Source organism: Juglans regia, chromosome 8, assembly GCF_001411555.2.
Source record: "Juglans regia cultivar Chandler chromosome 8, Walnut 2.0, whole genome shotgun sequence".
NCBI classification, from domain to species: domain Eukaryota; kingdom Viridiplantae; phylum Streptophyta; class Magnoliopsida; order Fagales; family Juglandaceae; genus Juglans; species Juglans regia.
Genome location: NC_049908.1, coordinates 23,236,519 through 23,255,345, shown reverse-complemented (window position 1 = coordinate 23,255,345; position 18,827 = coordinate 23,236,519). Strand labels below are relative to the sequence as shown.

The window sequence follows — 18,827 nt, the reverse complement described above, 5'->3', positions numbered from 1 at the left end:
TTAAAATACAACAAATGAAAGAGAGACGAGATAAAAGTCTTAGTTACTACTGTGATTCCAAATGAAATCTAGGTCACAAATTTCAGCAGCCCAAATTATTTTTAATTAAAGAGGTGGAGGAAGTGTTAGTTGATATACCTACACCAGTGGAAGATACTAAAAATAAAGAGATAATAGATTTGGTTACCAACCTAGCCCAACCAAAATTTTTCTACATGCACTCATTGGGTCCCTAAGTCCTAAGACTATGAGAATTAAAGGGAGAGTTGGAAGCCAGGAGATAGTGGTGCTAGTTGACACGACAACACTTACAACTTCTTATATCACTTGGTAGCAAAAAAGGGACGGTTGCAAGTGAACCATGAGGAAAAGGTGAATGTTAGGGTGGCTAATGGGGAACAAATGGTATGTGAAGGGAAGCGTGAAGCTCTTAGAATTAAAATGCAAGGCAACATTTTCACGACATATGCTTATATGCTTGTGCTGGAAGCATTGAAACAACATAGCATATTGGCCAATATGTCAAAGTGCAGATTTGCCACTTTAGAAGTGGCCTACTTGGGGCATGTCATCTCGGCTGAAGGTGTTAAAGCAGACCCTAACAAGTTGCGAGTAGTAAGTGACTGGCCTTTTCCCACTTCACTAAAATCATTAAGGGGCTTTCTTGGGTTAACGGGCTATTAAAAGAGATTTTTTAAAGGGTATGGTAGTATTGCTGCGGCTCTCACTCAACTACTAAAAAGGGACCAGTTTGCATGGAATGAAGAAGCTAAGCAGGCATTCCAAAAACTGAAAGATCCAATAACTCAACCCTCAGTGCTAATCTTACCAGATTTTTCATTACCCTTTACTATAGAATGTGATGCATCGGGAAGTGTTATTGGAGCTGATCTTATGTAGAAAAACAAGCCCATTGCATTCTACAGTAAGGCTTCAAAGGGAAGAGTGCTTGCCTTATCAACTTACGAAAAAGAATTATATGCACTGGTGATGGAAGTGCAAGAATGGAGGTCATATTTGCTGAGGCAATCCTTTGTAGTGAAAATTGACCACCAAAACCTCAAATATTTGCTAGAGCAGGTGGGGACCCCCACGCAACATAAATAAGTTTCTAAATTACTGGGGTACAATTTATTAGTGGAATACAAAAAAAAGTAAGATAATGCAGTGGTTGATGCATTGTCAAGAAGGTCTAAAGGTGAGCCTGTCAAGGAAATAGCCACCTTGTTTGCCATTTTTCTACCATCTTTAGATTGGTTAGAGGAGGATAAACAGGATTATGATGGGGATCCAAAGATGTAAGAAGTACTGCTGAGGATTCAAAAAGGGGAATTACCCCCTACCTACACAGTGAGAAATGGGTTGATGTTTTATAACTAGGATTGGTGGTTGCTAATGATCAAGCCTTTAGAAAAAAACTCCTACATTTGTTGCACACAAGCCCCATTGGTGGTCATTCGGGAGTCTTCTCCTCATCGTTGGGGTTCATGCAAATTTGGTTGTACCCCGAGTAAGCATCTATGAAACTTAGCATGCGATGGCTCGCAGTGGAGTCTACTATCAAGTTGATCTGGGGTAGTAGGAATCTGTCCTTTGGGCATGCTTTATTCAGGTTAGTGAAGTCGATGTACATTCTCCATTTATAGTTGGACTTCTTCACCAACACGACGTTGGACAACTAGTCCGGGTAGTGTGCTTCTCAGATAAACTTGGCCGCTAGGAGACGATCGATTTCTTCAGTGATGGCAGTACATTTCTCGGCACTGAAGCTCTGGCCCTTCTGCTTAGCCTTCTTGCCCTCGGGGTCTATGCAGAGGCAGTGCACAATTATGGAGTGATCAATTTCGGGCGTGTCCTCGTGGCCCCAAGAGAATACATATCGGTGCTCGGTTAGGAGCTACTTCATGGACTGCCTCATGTCAGGCTAGATTTTGCTACTGACTCTAACTGTGCTCTTGGGGTGATTAGAGCCTAGGAAAGCTAACTCCAACAGCTCCTCTAGCTTTACTTGTCTAAGGGCTTGCTCATCCCTAACTTCTTCTTTGGTGGTGAACTTGAGTGGGGGTGGTGCATGGTCCAATGTTTCTACCTGGGCCTTCAATCATATGGACCTCCCCCACCCCCAATTTTAGTTCATGCACATAGCACTCTCGTGCTAGCACTTGTTCGCCCCGGACTTCCCCCACGCTGGTAGCTGTTGGGAGCTTCAGCTTTAGATGGTAATTCGAAGTCATCATCTTCATGCTGTTGAGGGTTGGCCGTCCTAGTATGGCATTGTATGACTAGAGGGCCTTCACCACTATGAAGTTGGCCATCATCGTGGTCATGTGAGGGGCCTTGCTGGCCAAGACAGACAATGTGATAGTTCCCACTGGTTGAACCATATCCCCTGAGAACCTCTTCAACGGCATGGGTGCCAACCGTAGGCAGCCGGGATCGGTCCCCATTCGGGTAAAGGCATCCTAAAAGAGGATGTCTACATAACTGTCATTGTCAATGAAGATCCTTTTGGTTGTGAAATTGACGATGAGCATGGTTACAACCAAGGCGTCATCGTGGGGTTAAAAGACTCCCTCTTCATCACCTTCTCCAAAGGAGATGACTGGTGTGTTTGTGTTCCTTTTTTGTTTGGACGGATGGTGATCTGCCATGTATACCTTTTCATATTGTGCTTTCCTAACATGTGCTTTCCTGTCGGAAGAGGTGGGGATACAGCCGGCGAATCATCCGACGATGGTTCTGATCTCACCCAAGGTTTGTTTCCATGGGCTGGAGTTCAGGGGCGGTTCCATGTAGGCTCCCATTCCCGTCGTACATTTCCATTTGGGAGACCTTGAACTTCGGTGGTAACGATGCATCCATCACTTTTGCACGGTAGGGCAAATCTATGTTGGTAAGGAGCTGGTCGATCGATGACGAAGCCCCCATCCTTTTTGTCATCTCCTCGTACTTGTCCACGACACTACGCAGCTCGTGATCTATCTTCTTTCTTTCTTCCTCGCCGACGTCTACCCTGCTTGCGATCTGGGATTCTTCCTATTCGTTTCAACTTGACCTTGCCTTATCTTGCAACTTTGTGTTGTTCCTCCTCAAGGCTTCATTTTCTTGGCGAAGATTCTACAATTCTTCCGCTATCTTCCTCATATGTTCTTCCACCTCTGCAAACTGTCCCTCCATGTTTGTCAATGTAGCCTCTTGTCTGCGTGTTGTTTGTGAATGCATTGTAGCCGACATATGAAGGACACGTTGCATCTATGAAGATCCCACAGACGGCGCCACTGTTGATGACTTGTTTCACAAATCGGGTAATGGATTCAATCACCTGAAATGTAGAAGAAATGGGAGGCTTGGGGTTGTTCTGGGGAACCTCCAAGGTGAAAGTTAGTGTTTTCTCCTTAGTGTATTTTCTCCAAAGAATCAGATTGTTACATGATGTCTGGCTTTTATACTAGATATTGGGGGGACACCACGTACCCTGTGTCAGGGGTCAACGTCTCAAGCACATGTGTCAGGTCATAGTTTTAATGCGGCGTGGCATCTTGGGTCATGCTCTAACGGAAGGTGGTGGAGTGGTCACTTCCCACGCACTTCATTAGAGGTAGGGGTGTCGTCCGTGATCCTCGCTTTTTTGACAAATACGAGGTGTCCATGCATGAGGGTGTTAGAGTTGGTGGGTCTTGTATGCCCTCGTCGACACGAGCCTACTGTCTTAGGGACTCATGGGCTGGTTGGTCTTGTATAGTTCGTGAGTCGGGATGAACTTTAGTGTCTTGGTCAGGCCCAACCTAGAGGAGGGAATGAGAATATCCCTTCCAGTAAGGAACATCCTTAATCAAAGCAAAATTGTTAATACATGTGTAGGGTCCGACCCAATATTTCTAACGGCCTCCCTGTGAACTACCTCGTTACAACCACTGCATAAATATATATAGACCCATGCAGTGTACGTTCATCTTCTTCAAGCTCTACAGTTGCCGCTCAAACTCCCATCCTTCACAAGCTACCCGACGTAGAGAGACCTCCACCGCAATCCTCCATGTCCAAACCGAGAAGGAAGCTACACTCGGCCAATTACTAGCAACCCACCATCGAATTAGATGGAGAAGAAGTGCCCCAGCCCTTCCCAATGCATGGATATCATGCACTCAAGCAATGGAGGACTCTCGCCGTCATCATGCTCGACACCACCACAACTCCGACGTGAGTTACCTTGCTCCTTCACAATAGCCAACCATCGGGAACCACCAAAATCAGCCCATGTGATACCGACACAACCTCTGTTTTTACATAACAAAAACAGAGCATCTCCATGTCACGAAAAGTAGCAACAGACGCCACACCGTGAGAAGGTGTCATCCATCTCCTTCGTAGGCCTCTCCATCCCAAGATAAGTTTTATAATATGACCATTTAGATGCATGGTACCAAAGCAATTTATGGGTAGATGTGCAAGTTACGGATTTAAGCGTGGTCCACCATAGTATGCTAGAATACTATTAGCGGTTCCTTTTGTGGCCACATGATGTGGGGCCGGTGCACAACCTCTCACACATGATTAAATCATGTGTTGGCCAGTAAAATAAATATGATAAGTCAGATAATTTAAGATAAGTTATGCATGACATGAATATATGTATGAATGATATTCATGAATTTAAATTCTTAGCATGAAGTTTTTTATGAAAAATCATATATTTATTATGTTTACGTTGTGATAGATTTCTAACTGAATTTTCGATTCATTTTAATTTTATTTTATGTTTTAACTACCCAGGTGAAGATGATCAGTACGAGCAGGCGGATCAGACTTAGATGGAGTGGTTAGATTTAGTTTGAGGCTTTGATTATTTATTTAGTTGATTTATTAAGTTATGAGATCTCTTGTCATGCTATATTTTGTGAAAAATATGTGACATGTTCCTTAGCCTACGAAAAGTGAGTATTACAATATGAATTGCGAAACCCAAGCTAGGGAGTTTTTTTTAGGCAAAAATGAAAACTATTGTTAGACGAGTCTTTTCAGCAAAGGAGTTTTTTTTCTCCTAAAACATAGAGCTTTCGTCGTGCATGTAAAACCGCTCGGACAGTTTCCAAATTCTAAACATTGAAGGCTTTGTATTCCGGGTTATGACCCTTGGATTCCAAAAAGTTAATACAGTACTAAACGTTCAAGCCTTGCTCCAACTTCAAGACAAATTAGAAAACTGAAGGAGTTAAAACGTCTGGCTGGTTGGACATTCAAAAACATCTATGAACGGTAAAGGGCAATAAAAGTAATCAAGGCCCGCAGCCAACGTTAATACAAAATACAGAAACCACTTAAGCTTGAAAGAGTCGGCTGATTGCAGGGTATAAGAAATTAAGGGCATGGTTACACATTGACCAACGTTATCAATTATAGATATTTTTTTTAAAAAAAAGTTGATCAACTAATTTAAAAATGCACTCAATGGCCAACAATTAATCAAATAAAACTCTCAACTTTAATGATTAAATCTCGTTTAGATAGTGAGATGAGATGATATAATTTTAGATAAAAATTAAAAATTAAATAAAATATTATTAATATTATTATTATTTTGAGATTTGAAAAAATTGAATTGAAATTTTAAAAAAATTGAATTATTTATTATATTTTGTATGAAAATTTAAGAAAATTATAATGATGAGATGAGATGAGATGTAGATTTAAAAATTCCAGTACCATTATTAGACATTAAACAAACGTTACAAATAATAGTACTATTTATTAAAAAAATACCAACACTCTTTGACTAGCTAGCTTGTGTTGGCCGGCATCACTAGTTGGGTTAGTGGATAAATGTATTGCCTATTCTCGATTAATTATGTTTCTGCTTAATTGCTTTGTTGCTTTATAGTTACTTCAGCAAATAAATTGACTGTGCATTTGTACTATTCAAGCAAAACAACACAGTGGTGCGGATGCGCGCAGCTTGCGTATGCATCTGCCACAGCAAAAGTACTGTGCTGATGTAAGGTAAGGCCACACGAAGGCTTTTTCGAATGCCCTTGTTTGAACTCAAAGGTTAATAATTGGTTGAATGACTCAAATGCGACATAGATGGTGGCCGGGATGTGTAACCATCTTAGTCACGATGTGCATAAAAGTAAAACTATAAATTGATAAGTTATTATTTATAGAGTAATTCTACATACAACCGTGAAGTGCGTAACCGCCGCGTAATCGCTTTGAAAAAGAATGAGGTCCACTATTAAAAAATTAATTTTTTTCATGTGGGTCCCATATTTTATTCATTTTTTTTCAAAACGATTACGCGGCGGTTACGCAATTCACGGTTGTAAGTATATTTTCTCTTATATAAAATCTGGCATATTTGTACTCAATCTTTATTCTTTGAAACATAACCCGACATGATAAAGGTTGCGACTTGGGTACGTAGTACGTGGTCATAATTAACACTTATGACATTGAAACACCATATATCTTGCACTTGTAACTAATTGACTTATTCGAATGTATATATGTTTGAAACACGCTACCATTAACATGAGTTCAAGATCAATATGATAAAAGGCTGTGCTTTTTCAGAGCATATTATATACACAGTAGTACGTCGCGCATGCAGAAGTACTATTTCCACTTCTAGATCTAATCCCTTTGAAATATGTTTAGAATTAGAAGTTATATTAATTAGGAAAAATAAAAAATAAAAGGCGTGTTTGACTTTGAAGCTAGTCCTCCGGCCGAATAAGTAGGCAGCAAGAAATTATCCAACGTGGACGTTCATGGATACCTTAATTAAAGTACAAGTTTCTAGTCAAGGCATGGAGATAATCCTCTAATTTAAGGAAGTTTGACAAGGTTCTTTTTACACCCTTCATTGTTTGCAATTATATTATATTTTATTGATATATCCCAACCCTTCGTATATTAAAAATACGTTTCATTATATTGCCTTTATTTTTTATGTTTATTTTTTTAAGGAATATTGTCATCATTCATTCATCAAGAAACTTACATCCATGAGCAGATACATTCTGAGATGTCCTCATATTAAACATGACATCATAAACCAAAATAATGCATTTGGAGTTCCACCCTTACACTTTTTCCTTTTGTGACTGGTTTGATCTTCACTACTGCTGATACTCTCTATAAACAAATGTCCAAGAGACAGCCCAACCTCACCATTCATAGAAGAAGATGACTCAACCTCTACAGACAAAAGTCTGAGAGAATAACTCTTTTTATTTTATTTTAATTAGCAATAAGAAAACCAAAAAGGAAATGAGTAAGATGGATGCGAAAAAAAACAAATTACAGTTTGAACCAAATCTAGTAGATTTCAGAATATGTGAAAGTGCGTGAAGGCAACATGCTTGTCTTTTTTTCAACCACAAAGATCATATCTAAAAAGATCTGGTGGTGGGGGAGTTCGATGATCTGTCGTGTTTGGCGAGAAGAGCTGCTAGAAAGGGTGGCCCGTGAGGACCACTCATAGTGATTTTCGTAAACTCGCCACTTTCCTCTGAATGATTTGCAGCTTGGGATCAGTCTGCTTGTGCTGTGTGCGTCTCTTGAGAGTTGTTGGAAAGCTATAGATCTATCTTTTTCGGCCTTGAAGGAAGTAAAATAAAACTAAGCAAAAAGAACTACCTAGACAAGTAAGGTGGGTGGATGGAGCAATGAGGGAAATGAGAGGGAGAAGGAGGGGGAAGTGGAGGCCTCCTCCTCCTTAGGCGAAAATCAGATTCTGGAGCCTTTAGTTTTTACGAGAGATGGAGAATGGGAGATGACTAGGGCTTCTTCCAAGAATTCTCCGAGGCTTAATTTAATTTTATGTTGTCTTTATTAATATTGTAATAAATCTACCTAATTAATTTATTGACACTAAGATAAAAAAGAAAAAAAAAAAAGAGGTCGTTCGAATACGAAATTAACCATTTATAATTACTAATTCCATAAAAGAGATAAAAAAAAAAAAAAAACTTTTCAACTTATAATAGTTATTGATTTCTCGTTACTATATTTTTGACTTTCTGACCACTTAACTGATCTTTTATTATTTGTTATTATATTTCTAATAAATAAAAAAGGAGTATTCATCTCATTGTATTTTGGCTAATTTCTCACCTCTTAATTACTTTTTTTTTTTTTTTTAAATTATTCCCGAGCATTGCGTGATTCGACGACTAGTTATATATAACTAAATGTAGTATGATTTATATATAAAGTGGAATCCTTCAAATTGATGATCACATATGCTTGGACAATTTTACATTAATGTCGTTATAAATTAAGCTTAAGGTGGGAAAGATCATAGGCCGAGCCATTCTTTCAACGCCTTCAAGTACTATAAAATAGACCTTGAGTTAATTATATATATTATATTATATATGAAGCTTCTAATTAGAGCCATTCCTTCACGTCTTTAATTTGACTGGATCAATCAACGTCGACCCTAGCTAACCAACCCCGGCTCCGAAAGAATATAAAATAGTTATATTATTATATATATATATATATATAGTCAGATGCATGAGAGAATCGTGCATTTCTTACATTTTCCTTTGCATTGCATTTCTCTTATATATATCCGTCTATCTTGGCAGCTTGTAATTTTAGTCCATAATTTGGTGGAATTTGGGACTTTTGATCTAGAACCTCTTTACTTTTTTGGGTGATCTTCCACGTACGTAGTACGTACTCTAAATTAAAATGAAATATTGAATTATATTAAATATCGTGATGGGCTAGCCCACGTATTACAGAAAAAATGAATATTTGTGATAGATTATTTGTAACGATAATAAACTCATTTTAATAGGAAATTATAGTCATTTTTATAGAAAATAATTAGTTACAAATAAATAATTTTCTTAAAAAATTTGTAAAACAGACGATTTAATTAACTCTGTTAATTAAGCTGAATAAACAATTATATATAATATGTGACATCGATCGACACTTTTAAATTTTAATACGTACACAGAATGGTTGTTTTTATTGGGAAAAATAGATGCTATATATTATGTATATATTGAGAATGGATTTAACAAAAATTGAATTTTGATTTTAAAAATTTCAGTTTTAAAAATTTTATATATAGTTCTTTAGAGTTTTTTATTTTTTTAATGCTAGGTTTTAAATTTTCTAGAGAGTTTATTTGGACAGATTGGCTTTAGTGTGGAAGATCTCCTCGAGGCACGTGCCAGCAAGGAAAAAAAAGAAGACTATATTATATATATATATATATATATATATATATATATATCCCTCAAAGTTACCGTTTAAAATTACAGCTCGATTATTTTACTTTTTTACTTAATGGTTAATTAGGAAGTGACTATTAATAAAATTATATATTTTTTTTTATTTTTAAGATCTTAATAAATTGTTGAAAAAATGAAAGGAAAATAAAAAAATTTAAATAGACTGCTGGGTGGCCCGCTTGCACTACTCATATATATATATATATATATATATATATATATATATATAATATATGCTACGTACGAAATCTCTAGCGTACATATTTGACTCTTGAGCATGACTTTGTAGATCCGAGGCTGAATGCCTAAAGTACTACCTTGCGCGCATGAAGTCCTTATTGCGAAATGAAACTTCTTGGAGATCATAAACTTGACATTATTTGTGAGAGAGAGAAGGTAACAAAAAAAAAAAAAAAAGTGGATGGAGGGATAAAAACATTTATTATTTGATCAAGATGCATGCTTTTTCCAGAGCAAACTAGATTGAACTTTTTATACATGATACAATATGTAGGTGTGAAATCACCATTTTATCCTAAAAATTTAAAATGATGGAAATATGTATATTTAATTATTATATTTTGTCTTAATAGTCTCTCTCACGCGGTGTGGGCTAGACTCTTCTTCAATAAGTGAGTCTAACTGTGAAATATTTAGTTAAATGAGGTAGAGTAAGAGTTCAGGTTTGAACTCAAGATCTCTGCTCTGATAACATATAAAATCACCATTTATCTCAAAAACTTAAACTGATAGGAATATATAGATTTAATCATTATATTTTCTCTTAATAGTATGTATATATAATAATTAAAGTTAAGATAGATATATTTTTCCTTTGTGAGCAGCTTAAGCTTAAAGTTTTGGTTTTAATAAAGCACGTAGTTCATAATTTTCTGTCATATCTAGAATATAAAACATAGAAAATAAGATGGAAAAAGAATATATTTTAATGTGTAGAATTTAGATGAATATTGCAAAGCAAGTAATAGACCAAGTGCCCAGCCATGCACGCTGCATGGACATGATGGTCTAAAAGTCTCGCAGAAGCTTCTATATCTGAAGAAAACTTCAATTGCTATTATCTTTATTATATACCTACCATATTATATGGTATAAATGCAAGTACTAGCTCATCATCTAAACCTCCTCAAAATCAATTCCTAGCTCATCATCCCTCATCAATTTAAGTCTCTAGTGCGTGCATTTCTGATCTTCTCGATCTTGTGGCCTGTGAATTAAGGAAATGGCTTCCAGCTCCAATATGTTGGCTTTCCTAGCTGTTATGTTTCTGGTGGTGCTACCCATGTCTTCCCTAGCCTCAAATCATACTCATCTTGATGATCTTTATGGTACTCAATATATCCTGATCATCTCTTCCAAAAGCATATTACAACTTTGAATATCTTAGCTAAAAGCTGCTAGGCCATCATGCAGAAATACTACTCAAGAAACCCAGATATCAGTGTTGTTTTTCTTTTGCTTTGTCTTTATTTTGTTCTTTTTGGCGGGTTTGAATTGCAGAAAAGGTGTGTGAAGAAGTGGAATGTGGAAAGGGAAATTGCTCAGCTGACATAAATTACCCACTTGGCTTCAAGTGCGAATGCGAACCTGGTTGGAAGCGAACTCGTGACGACGATGACGATCTCACGTTTCTTCCCTGCGTGATACCTAATTGTAGTCCCTCGCTCCTATCTAATCTTTTCACACACACACACACACACACACAACACACACGCAAACATACATACATATATATATATATATATATATATATGGGGGATTAAACACCGTACCATTTATATATGTTGTCAAAATGATCATGAAGTATATATTCAATTATTCTTTCGCTCTGTTTTGCAGGTACTCTTGATTACGGCTGCCAGCCAGCTCCTCCACCGGTTCCACAAACGGAGAATCCACACAATATATCAGCCTTTGATCGTAAGTAACCAATTTATATATATAACCATCTTGATTAACAACATCAATTTTATTCAATTAATTTCTCTCTCTCTCTCTCTCTCTATATATATATATATATATGTTTTTTTTCCTTAAATAAATTCTCATTAATTAATTTTTTTTTTATTTGGTTTTATAGCATGCTACTGGGCCTATTGCGGAGAAGGGACATGTACCAAGAACAAGACACATACACACAGATGTGAATGCAACTCGGGTTACTCCAACCTTCTAAACATCTCAGCCTTCCCATGCTACAGTGAATGTAAAAACCTAAGCCTCTCATGCATATATATATATATATATATATATATATATATATATGTTTCTATAATGGAGAAAAAAGGTTAAGAAGTTGAGAGAGCTGATAATTAATGGCTCTATGTTGTTTGATTCTTACTTGAAGGTACACTTGGATCTGATTGTTCAAGACTTGGGATTACGGTCCAAAAATCTACTACAGACGATGGATCTGGGACTGGTCAAGGTACGCGTATATATACATACATATATATATATATATATATATATTGAATCCCGAGAAACCTTTCTTCTTGATAGTTATAAGAAATATTGTTTTTCATCTTCAATATTTTTTTAATAATAAGCAATGGCACTCTGCCTAAATAATTATTGGGTTTTAGTTTATTATTCTGATTTTCGGAATAATTATTAATTAATGTACGTTGTTGGCATCCTCATTAATTATTATTAGTATTAGTATTTTAGTAATGATAATAATATATATATATATATATAATATTGCTGTATAATCTTGAAGGATCTTTTGCTAAGAAAAATCTTGAGGTTTAGGCAGCTAGCAGCTTAATTAGGTCAAACCATGACTTTTTCCTCCTAAAAATAAAAATATCTTCAACAACTTTGTACGCTTTTGTTCGGTTAATTTGGAAGACTAGTCTTTCAAGCTGATCTTCTGAAAATCCTTTCTTTTTTCCCACAAGCTAGCATACAATTACACGCAGTTGACTGAAGACGTATAACATGCATTAATATTGTTAGTTAATTAATTGATATATGGGCTATATATACCTAGAACTTCCTTTTTCATTAATCTTTTAGTAATAATTATGAGGATATAATATTTATATTAAAATTCATAAGAGATTATGATACAACAATATATATATTACAGAGATAATTCATGAGAAACAGACATATATACAGACCAGCTGACATTTTTGTTTTGTTTAATATCTCTTCTGTTTTGGTCTTCAGCTACCTCTTTTCTGCCTGGAAAGTTCCATTGGATGGCTATATTGATGGCGTCGTTGTGTATGTTTCTGTGGAAGTAGAAGGGATCGAGATTTGGCATGCGTAGACAGACACATTTATTTGGCCTCTTTGTTCATCATGTTTTCCTCATTATTTCCCTAATTATTCCCTGGTTTTTTTTATGTACAAAGTTTGTATGAGTACTGAAAACAGTCGTCATAGGCTGACGATGATTGTTGTATACAACACCACATGATGAGAATAAATGTTTTGAGTAGTACTAATATTGATAGTTATAAATGCTTTTTCTATATATTATAAATATATCAATTGATTTAGTTGTTGCAAGTAATTTTACCTACTCTCCGAAATGGAGAAATCATCTTCAATCGAGTAATGATGATATATATATACAACTTTTTCACAAATCTGCTTTAAATGGATCATGACGTTTTTACAAAAATCGTGTAACGATTTGACAAAAACGTTCTCAATCTACAAGAACTTGTAAAAAAAGTTGCATCTTTATCAATTTCCATTTAAAAAATATGTGAGCATTATGCATGCATGCAGAAGGGGGCGCCATAATCGATGGTATCATTTTCTTTTATTTTTCGTTTAATGAAAGAAATTAAAGAGAGTGATTTGGATTCAGAGATGAATTGAAATGTGTTGTAAATAGTAGAATAAAAGTTGAATTATTTATTATATTTTGTGTGAGAATTTGAGAAAGTTGTTTTGGAAATTGAAAAAGTTGAATTATTTATTATATTTTGTGTGAAAATTTGAGAAAGTTGTAATGATGAGATGAGATGAATTGAGATGAATTGAGGTGGGTTTTGAATGCAAATAACTGGTCTAATTTATATTAAGTTAGATATGGGTCATGTTGAAAATAATTAACTTAATTAGTTATACTATATATTGATCAAAGTTTATTTAAAATTGGGAAAAACTAGACTTTATATACTTCATTTTTTATTAACCCGGGTCCAGGGTTAATAAAAAAATATATAAGCTGCAAATTGGTGGTGTTTTTTTATTTTTATTTTTTGGAGATAGAGTTGTGGAAAGGGTCAAAGAAGGGTACGTTTGATCATCTCCTATTTAATTAACGATCGAGTTCTATTGAGTTCCCATGATTTACAGTTTTCTTGATAACCAACAAAATGTTTATTAAAGATTCCCAAAGCATATATATGAGAAATGATTTGTACAAGTCTCAAATAGACAAATCTCATGCAAGCCATTGTAAAAAAGATGACTCCACTTTAAAAAAATATGAAAAAAAACTACTATTATTTATTAGTAAAATCCATTCTTATAAAAAATTTGTATGAAATTTGTCTATTTAAAAATTGTATATAGCATTGCTATGTATATATGTACACACACATATATATATATATATACACACACACACATACTAGTAATAGAGCAACGTCCAAGGGACGTTTGCCTAGTTTAGATTTTTTACAAAAATTATATGATTTTTTGTAAAAGAAAAATATTAATAAATTAATAAGTAATGTTCTTTTATGTCATTTTTTTATTAATTCTTTTAAATGAAATATTCTTTTATGCATTTTAAAATAAAGATTTTTAAAATTTCTTTCCTTCAATATTTAATTAGTAATGTTCTTTTACGTTATTTTTATTAATTCTTTTAAATGAAATATTCTTTTCTGCATTTTAAAATAAATTTTTTTAATTATTTTGAATGTGGATATTAACACATTTGCAGAATTGTATATATGAATGATAGCAAAAATATAATTAATTTCACCTTATAAATCATGTCAAGGATTAATATATTTGTTGAGATGTGTTACAATTATAAATAGATTTTATAAAAATAAATCTGCAAACTGATATGATTTTATATGATATATTAGATGATCTACTTTATAATAAAAATAATTTTATAATCTAATGTATCATATCAAGTCACGCCTGTTTTGAATTTACTTTTATGAGATTTTTTTTATGGTTAAAACATAATTTCTAAGTGTTTTTTACCAATGGCGACTAACGTATATTTTGTATTAAAAAAAGATAATGAGTGCGTAATAAGGCAAAAGCAGAAGATGAACTTTCTTCGGTGAATATATTATTTTGGAGCGTGAACGTTTGTGGAAAAAATGAAACACCAAACCTTACGGATTTTACAACATTACCCTTAGTTTTACTATTTTATTTATTTTAAGTATAACCAATCCTAGCCATTGGTCTCTCTCTCTTTTTTCCTTCTTCTCCTTCAACGCTAACCCTCATCTTTTTCTCCAACATCTCTTTCTCCAAAAGCTTGAAGACCAAAATCATTTCGAGCCCTTCAACTGCATCACTTAGTTCTCCACGAAGACCAATTAAAGCCAGCAGAAATTCAAAGAAAATAGCCTCTGATTTCAACATAGAAGACGAAAACGGTAGCAATTGTGTCTAGGTCTAAGGATGTCTTAGATCTACACATATTACTGATGATTTTTCATTTTGGTTTGTTTTGGTGTACATCGGTATGTTAGTGTAAATGGATATGATATATGTAGTGAGTTTATATAAATTTGAAGGGATTTTGTTTGAATTTGCGTTGTTTGTTTGAGATCTAAACATATCTCTGACTAGAGTCCCCAAAACAAAATTTTTTCTGATTTCCTTTCATCTCTCCCTCTCTCTATGTCGGTTTCTTTGTTAGAAATTTTCTTTGTGAATACTTAGAAATTTGAAGAGATTTGTTTGGTACAAATCCGAGTGATATTTTTTGTAATTAATGGTGTGAGAAAAATCGGACTAATATTTTTTGTAATGATTTTTTTGTACAAATCTGACTGGGTATGATTTATTACTGACAGAGATGTTCACCCATCATGCATGAAAATATGAGATTTTGTTGTTTAGATCTACACATATTACTAATAGTTGTTTAATTTGGTTTGTTCTCATGTACATCAATATAATTTTTTTACTCAACTTAAATCATATGCTTCAACTTGTTCACGAGGGCACATATTCCAAAGCATCATTATTGCGTAAAACTCAAGTTCGATGTTAGCAATGCAATGTCGAACAAAGAGACTCGTTTCAAATTGAATATTCGGTTAAAAAAAAGAAAGAAAAGGCACATAAATACTGTTCATCCTCTACTCGACAAGGGGAAAACAACTCAAACCGAGGGATAAAGAAGGAAGAAAAATAAAGATGAAAAAATACATAGGCATAGATGGAAGAAAGAAAGTGTCAAACAAAAATCACTGTTTATTCCTGTTCATATACCGATAGTCTCTTTTAAGTATAAGGATATATATATATAAATATATATATTGTGTACGTTTTCTTTAAATCGAGAGCTCTTGTTCTCTAAAATAGGGTTGTGGCATTATTAGTTTCTCTACCAATTTTTCGATCTATCCATGCACGTGACAACTTGAAATTTATTGTTTCTTCCAAGGAAAAATGAAGTTAATTGGACGTATGTATTGGTTTTTTTTTGGGTAGGTTCAAGAAATCTCTTTCAATAACTACCACATTGGGTTACAAACAAAGTTCAAGACCTCAACTTTGAATTGTTTCTTCAATTTTTGGTAGAATATTATTAAATAATATTTTCTTAATTACTAGTAAAAAAAACTTAAAAAAAAGTAAAAAAAAGGAAGCGGGACATGAAACGAGATCCCAATCATTTTCTTAGTGAGAAATGACGAGATATAAAATGCATCTATACTTTTTTGGTGTACTTCGTCGCTCCAAATTATTGTTGTCATAAACTTGGTTGGCAATAAACTTTGTCTGCCAGAAAGAAATTCTTCTGGCTAGTTTATAATGATTTCTTAGAACTTGATCCATTTTCCCCCGAAGCCCCAATCACTGATCACTTGATCTCGACCACCTTCTCAGATCATAACCCAATCATGCTCAACTCCAATGGCGACCTGAAATTCAAGCTAGCCCAAACTATTCATATTTCTAACTTTTCTAGACAAGGGAATCTATTAGGAACTCCATTGTAGTTGAAATTTGGTGGATGTACCAGTACCCCTCCATCCCCAGCCTTCAAACGATGTCCAAAGCTCAAAGACATAAAGCAAGCTCTCTGAAAGTGGAACATAGATTATTTTGGGAAGATCCAAACCAATATTAAATTGACCATTCTCTCAACCAAAGACCATACAAAAAGCAAGAGGCTACTATTCAAAGTTGGATCAAGGAATCATATCTCCAGCATGAACTCCAAGAACAATTCAAGAGTGGGAAAAGAAATCAGGAAATAGATAAATTAATAGGAAGTAGGAACATGATCAGTCTCCCCGTTTGGATTGAGAAACTATCTCAACTCATCTTATCTCATTTCATCATTACAAATTTCTCAAATTCTCACATAAAATACAATAAACAATTCAACTTTTTCAAATCTCAATTCAAAATTTTTAAATCCCAAAACAATAATAATATTAAAAAATAATATTCTAAAAATATTTTATTCAACTTTTAATTTTTATCTAAAACCATCTCATCTCATCTCACTATTGAAACGGGAGAGTACAAGTTCTTCCTTTTGTCAACCATTAATATTAGGCAAAGAAGAAACTCCATATTCAAAGAAAGCAAAGGGTAGCCAATGGGTCTCAAGTAAGGAAAATTGGATAGAATGGATATTATCAAGGTTGAGCACTGACAATGTCAGAGTCGGAGTGCCTTACCTCCGACTCCAACTTCGACTTTCATGGAAGTTGAATCCGATCTCCGACTCCGACTTCGATCCGACTCTGACTTGTCAAGCGAAGTCGGATTTGGGTTGTTTTTTTTTAGCTTATTTGAAATTTCAATTTGACAATTTTGGGCTCTTACTAGTCGGATATGGGCTTCGAGATTTCAGATTATTTTAAAAAATATTTTATCAATTTTAATTTTATTCAAACATAACCAAAATTTTAAAAATAAATCATTGTACAAATTAATGTTATTATACATTAGTATTATATGTTATTATATGTTAATGTTTATACATTAGTATTACATGTTATTATACATTGATTATTATACATTACTAGTACATGTTATTATACTTTAGTTATTATATATTAGTATTACATGTTATTAATATGGGTGAAAAAAAACCAGTGAACCGGTAAATTGGACTGGACTGGACCAGTACTGGGTTCGGTTTGGTTCGGTACCGTTTCTGTTTTTCTCAAAACTGGTCGGAATCGATCTAGTTCCGATTTTCCTTTTTCTAACACCGGACTGAATAGGACCGAACCGGTTCATATATATATTTTTATTTTTTATATTGTATAAAATATTTTTTATATGATTTTTTATATTATATATAATTATATATAAAATATTTTTTTATTATATGATAAATTAAAAATTAATATAATATTAAATTTTAAAATCTTATATAAATAACTATATAAATAACCTCCGATACCTCCGACTCCGACTCCGACATATAGAGAATCCGCTCCACCTCTGGCTCCGACTTGTCAGAGCAGAGTCGGATTTTTTGACTTTTTTTTTAATTTTTTTTTAACTTCATATTTGACTCACTTTTTTAAAAAAAATAAAATAAAAATTGTGGGCTTTCAAATTTCAATTTTCTCAAAATTACAATCCAAACTTATTAAACTTTTGATTATAATAAAAAATACAACTAAATAAAACAAGTAACATACTAACATACATTCAAAAATTAAAAATAAAAATAAAGTCCTATTTTTACATGTACTCCCATCATCCATGATTTCATATCCACATCCAACTAATCACTACAATAAATAAAGGCACCGTGTACGAAATGAAGATTAAAAAAAAAAGGCACCGTATAGTTACTATAGTATACTATTATAATTACTATGAATCTATTTTTAATTATATTATATATATATGATATATATATTATTATATATGAATATTAAGAAAAAGGCACCGTATATGAAATGAAGATTAAAAAAATAGTATTACTATTTTATATATAATATAGTATTAATATATTATACTATTAGTCCATTACTATATCTTATAGTATAATTACTAATACTATAGTATCATACTATTAGTATGTTAGTAATTTAATATTATATATATTAAATCTCTAATCTCATATACTTGATATATATATTAATATATATAAATATTAGTAATACACTAATAGTATTAGTATATTAGTATTAGTATTAGTTATACTAGTAGTGATATTAGTTATACTAATAGTTATATTAATATTAGTTATTATTAATACTATATATTATACTAATAGTGATATTAATACTATATATAGTTATAATCATTAGTATAACTACATTAGTATTAGTTATAGTGATTTAGCATAGCTATATTAGTACAAGTTATAGTGATTTAGTATAGGTATAATACTATAAG

At 33.6% G+C, this 18,827-nt stretch overlaps 1 protein-coding gene across 1 annotated transcript; it reads left to right on the top strand.

Annotated features, from left to right (window-relative positions):
* The first annotated feature begins 10,396 nt into the window (after positions 1 to 10,396).
* On the top strand, positions 10,397 to 12,749 carry LOC108984634. The gene is made up of 6 exons (XM_035693499.1): positions 10,397 to 10,603; positions 10,776 to 10,928; positions 11,115 to 11,195; positions 11,356 to 11,481; positions 11,623 to 11,703; positions 12,453 to 12,749. The coding sequence occupies exons 1-6, from the start codon at positions 10,498 to 10,500 to the stop codon at positions 12,527 to 12,529; spliced, it is 624 nt and encodes a 207-aa protein (XP_035549392.1). The 5' UTR covers positions 10,397 to 10,497; the 3' UTR covers positions 12,530 to 12,749.
* Positions 12,750 to 18,827: the final 6,078 nt, after the last annotated feature.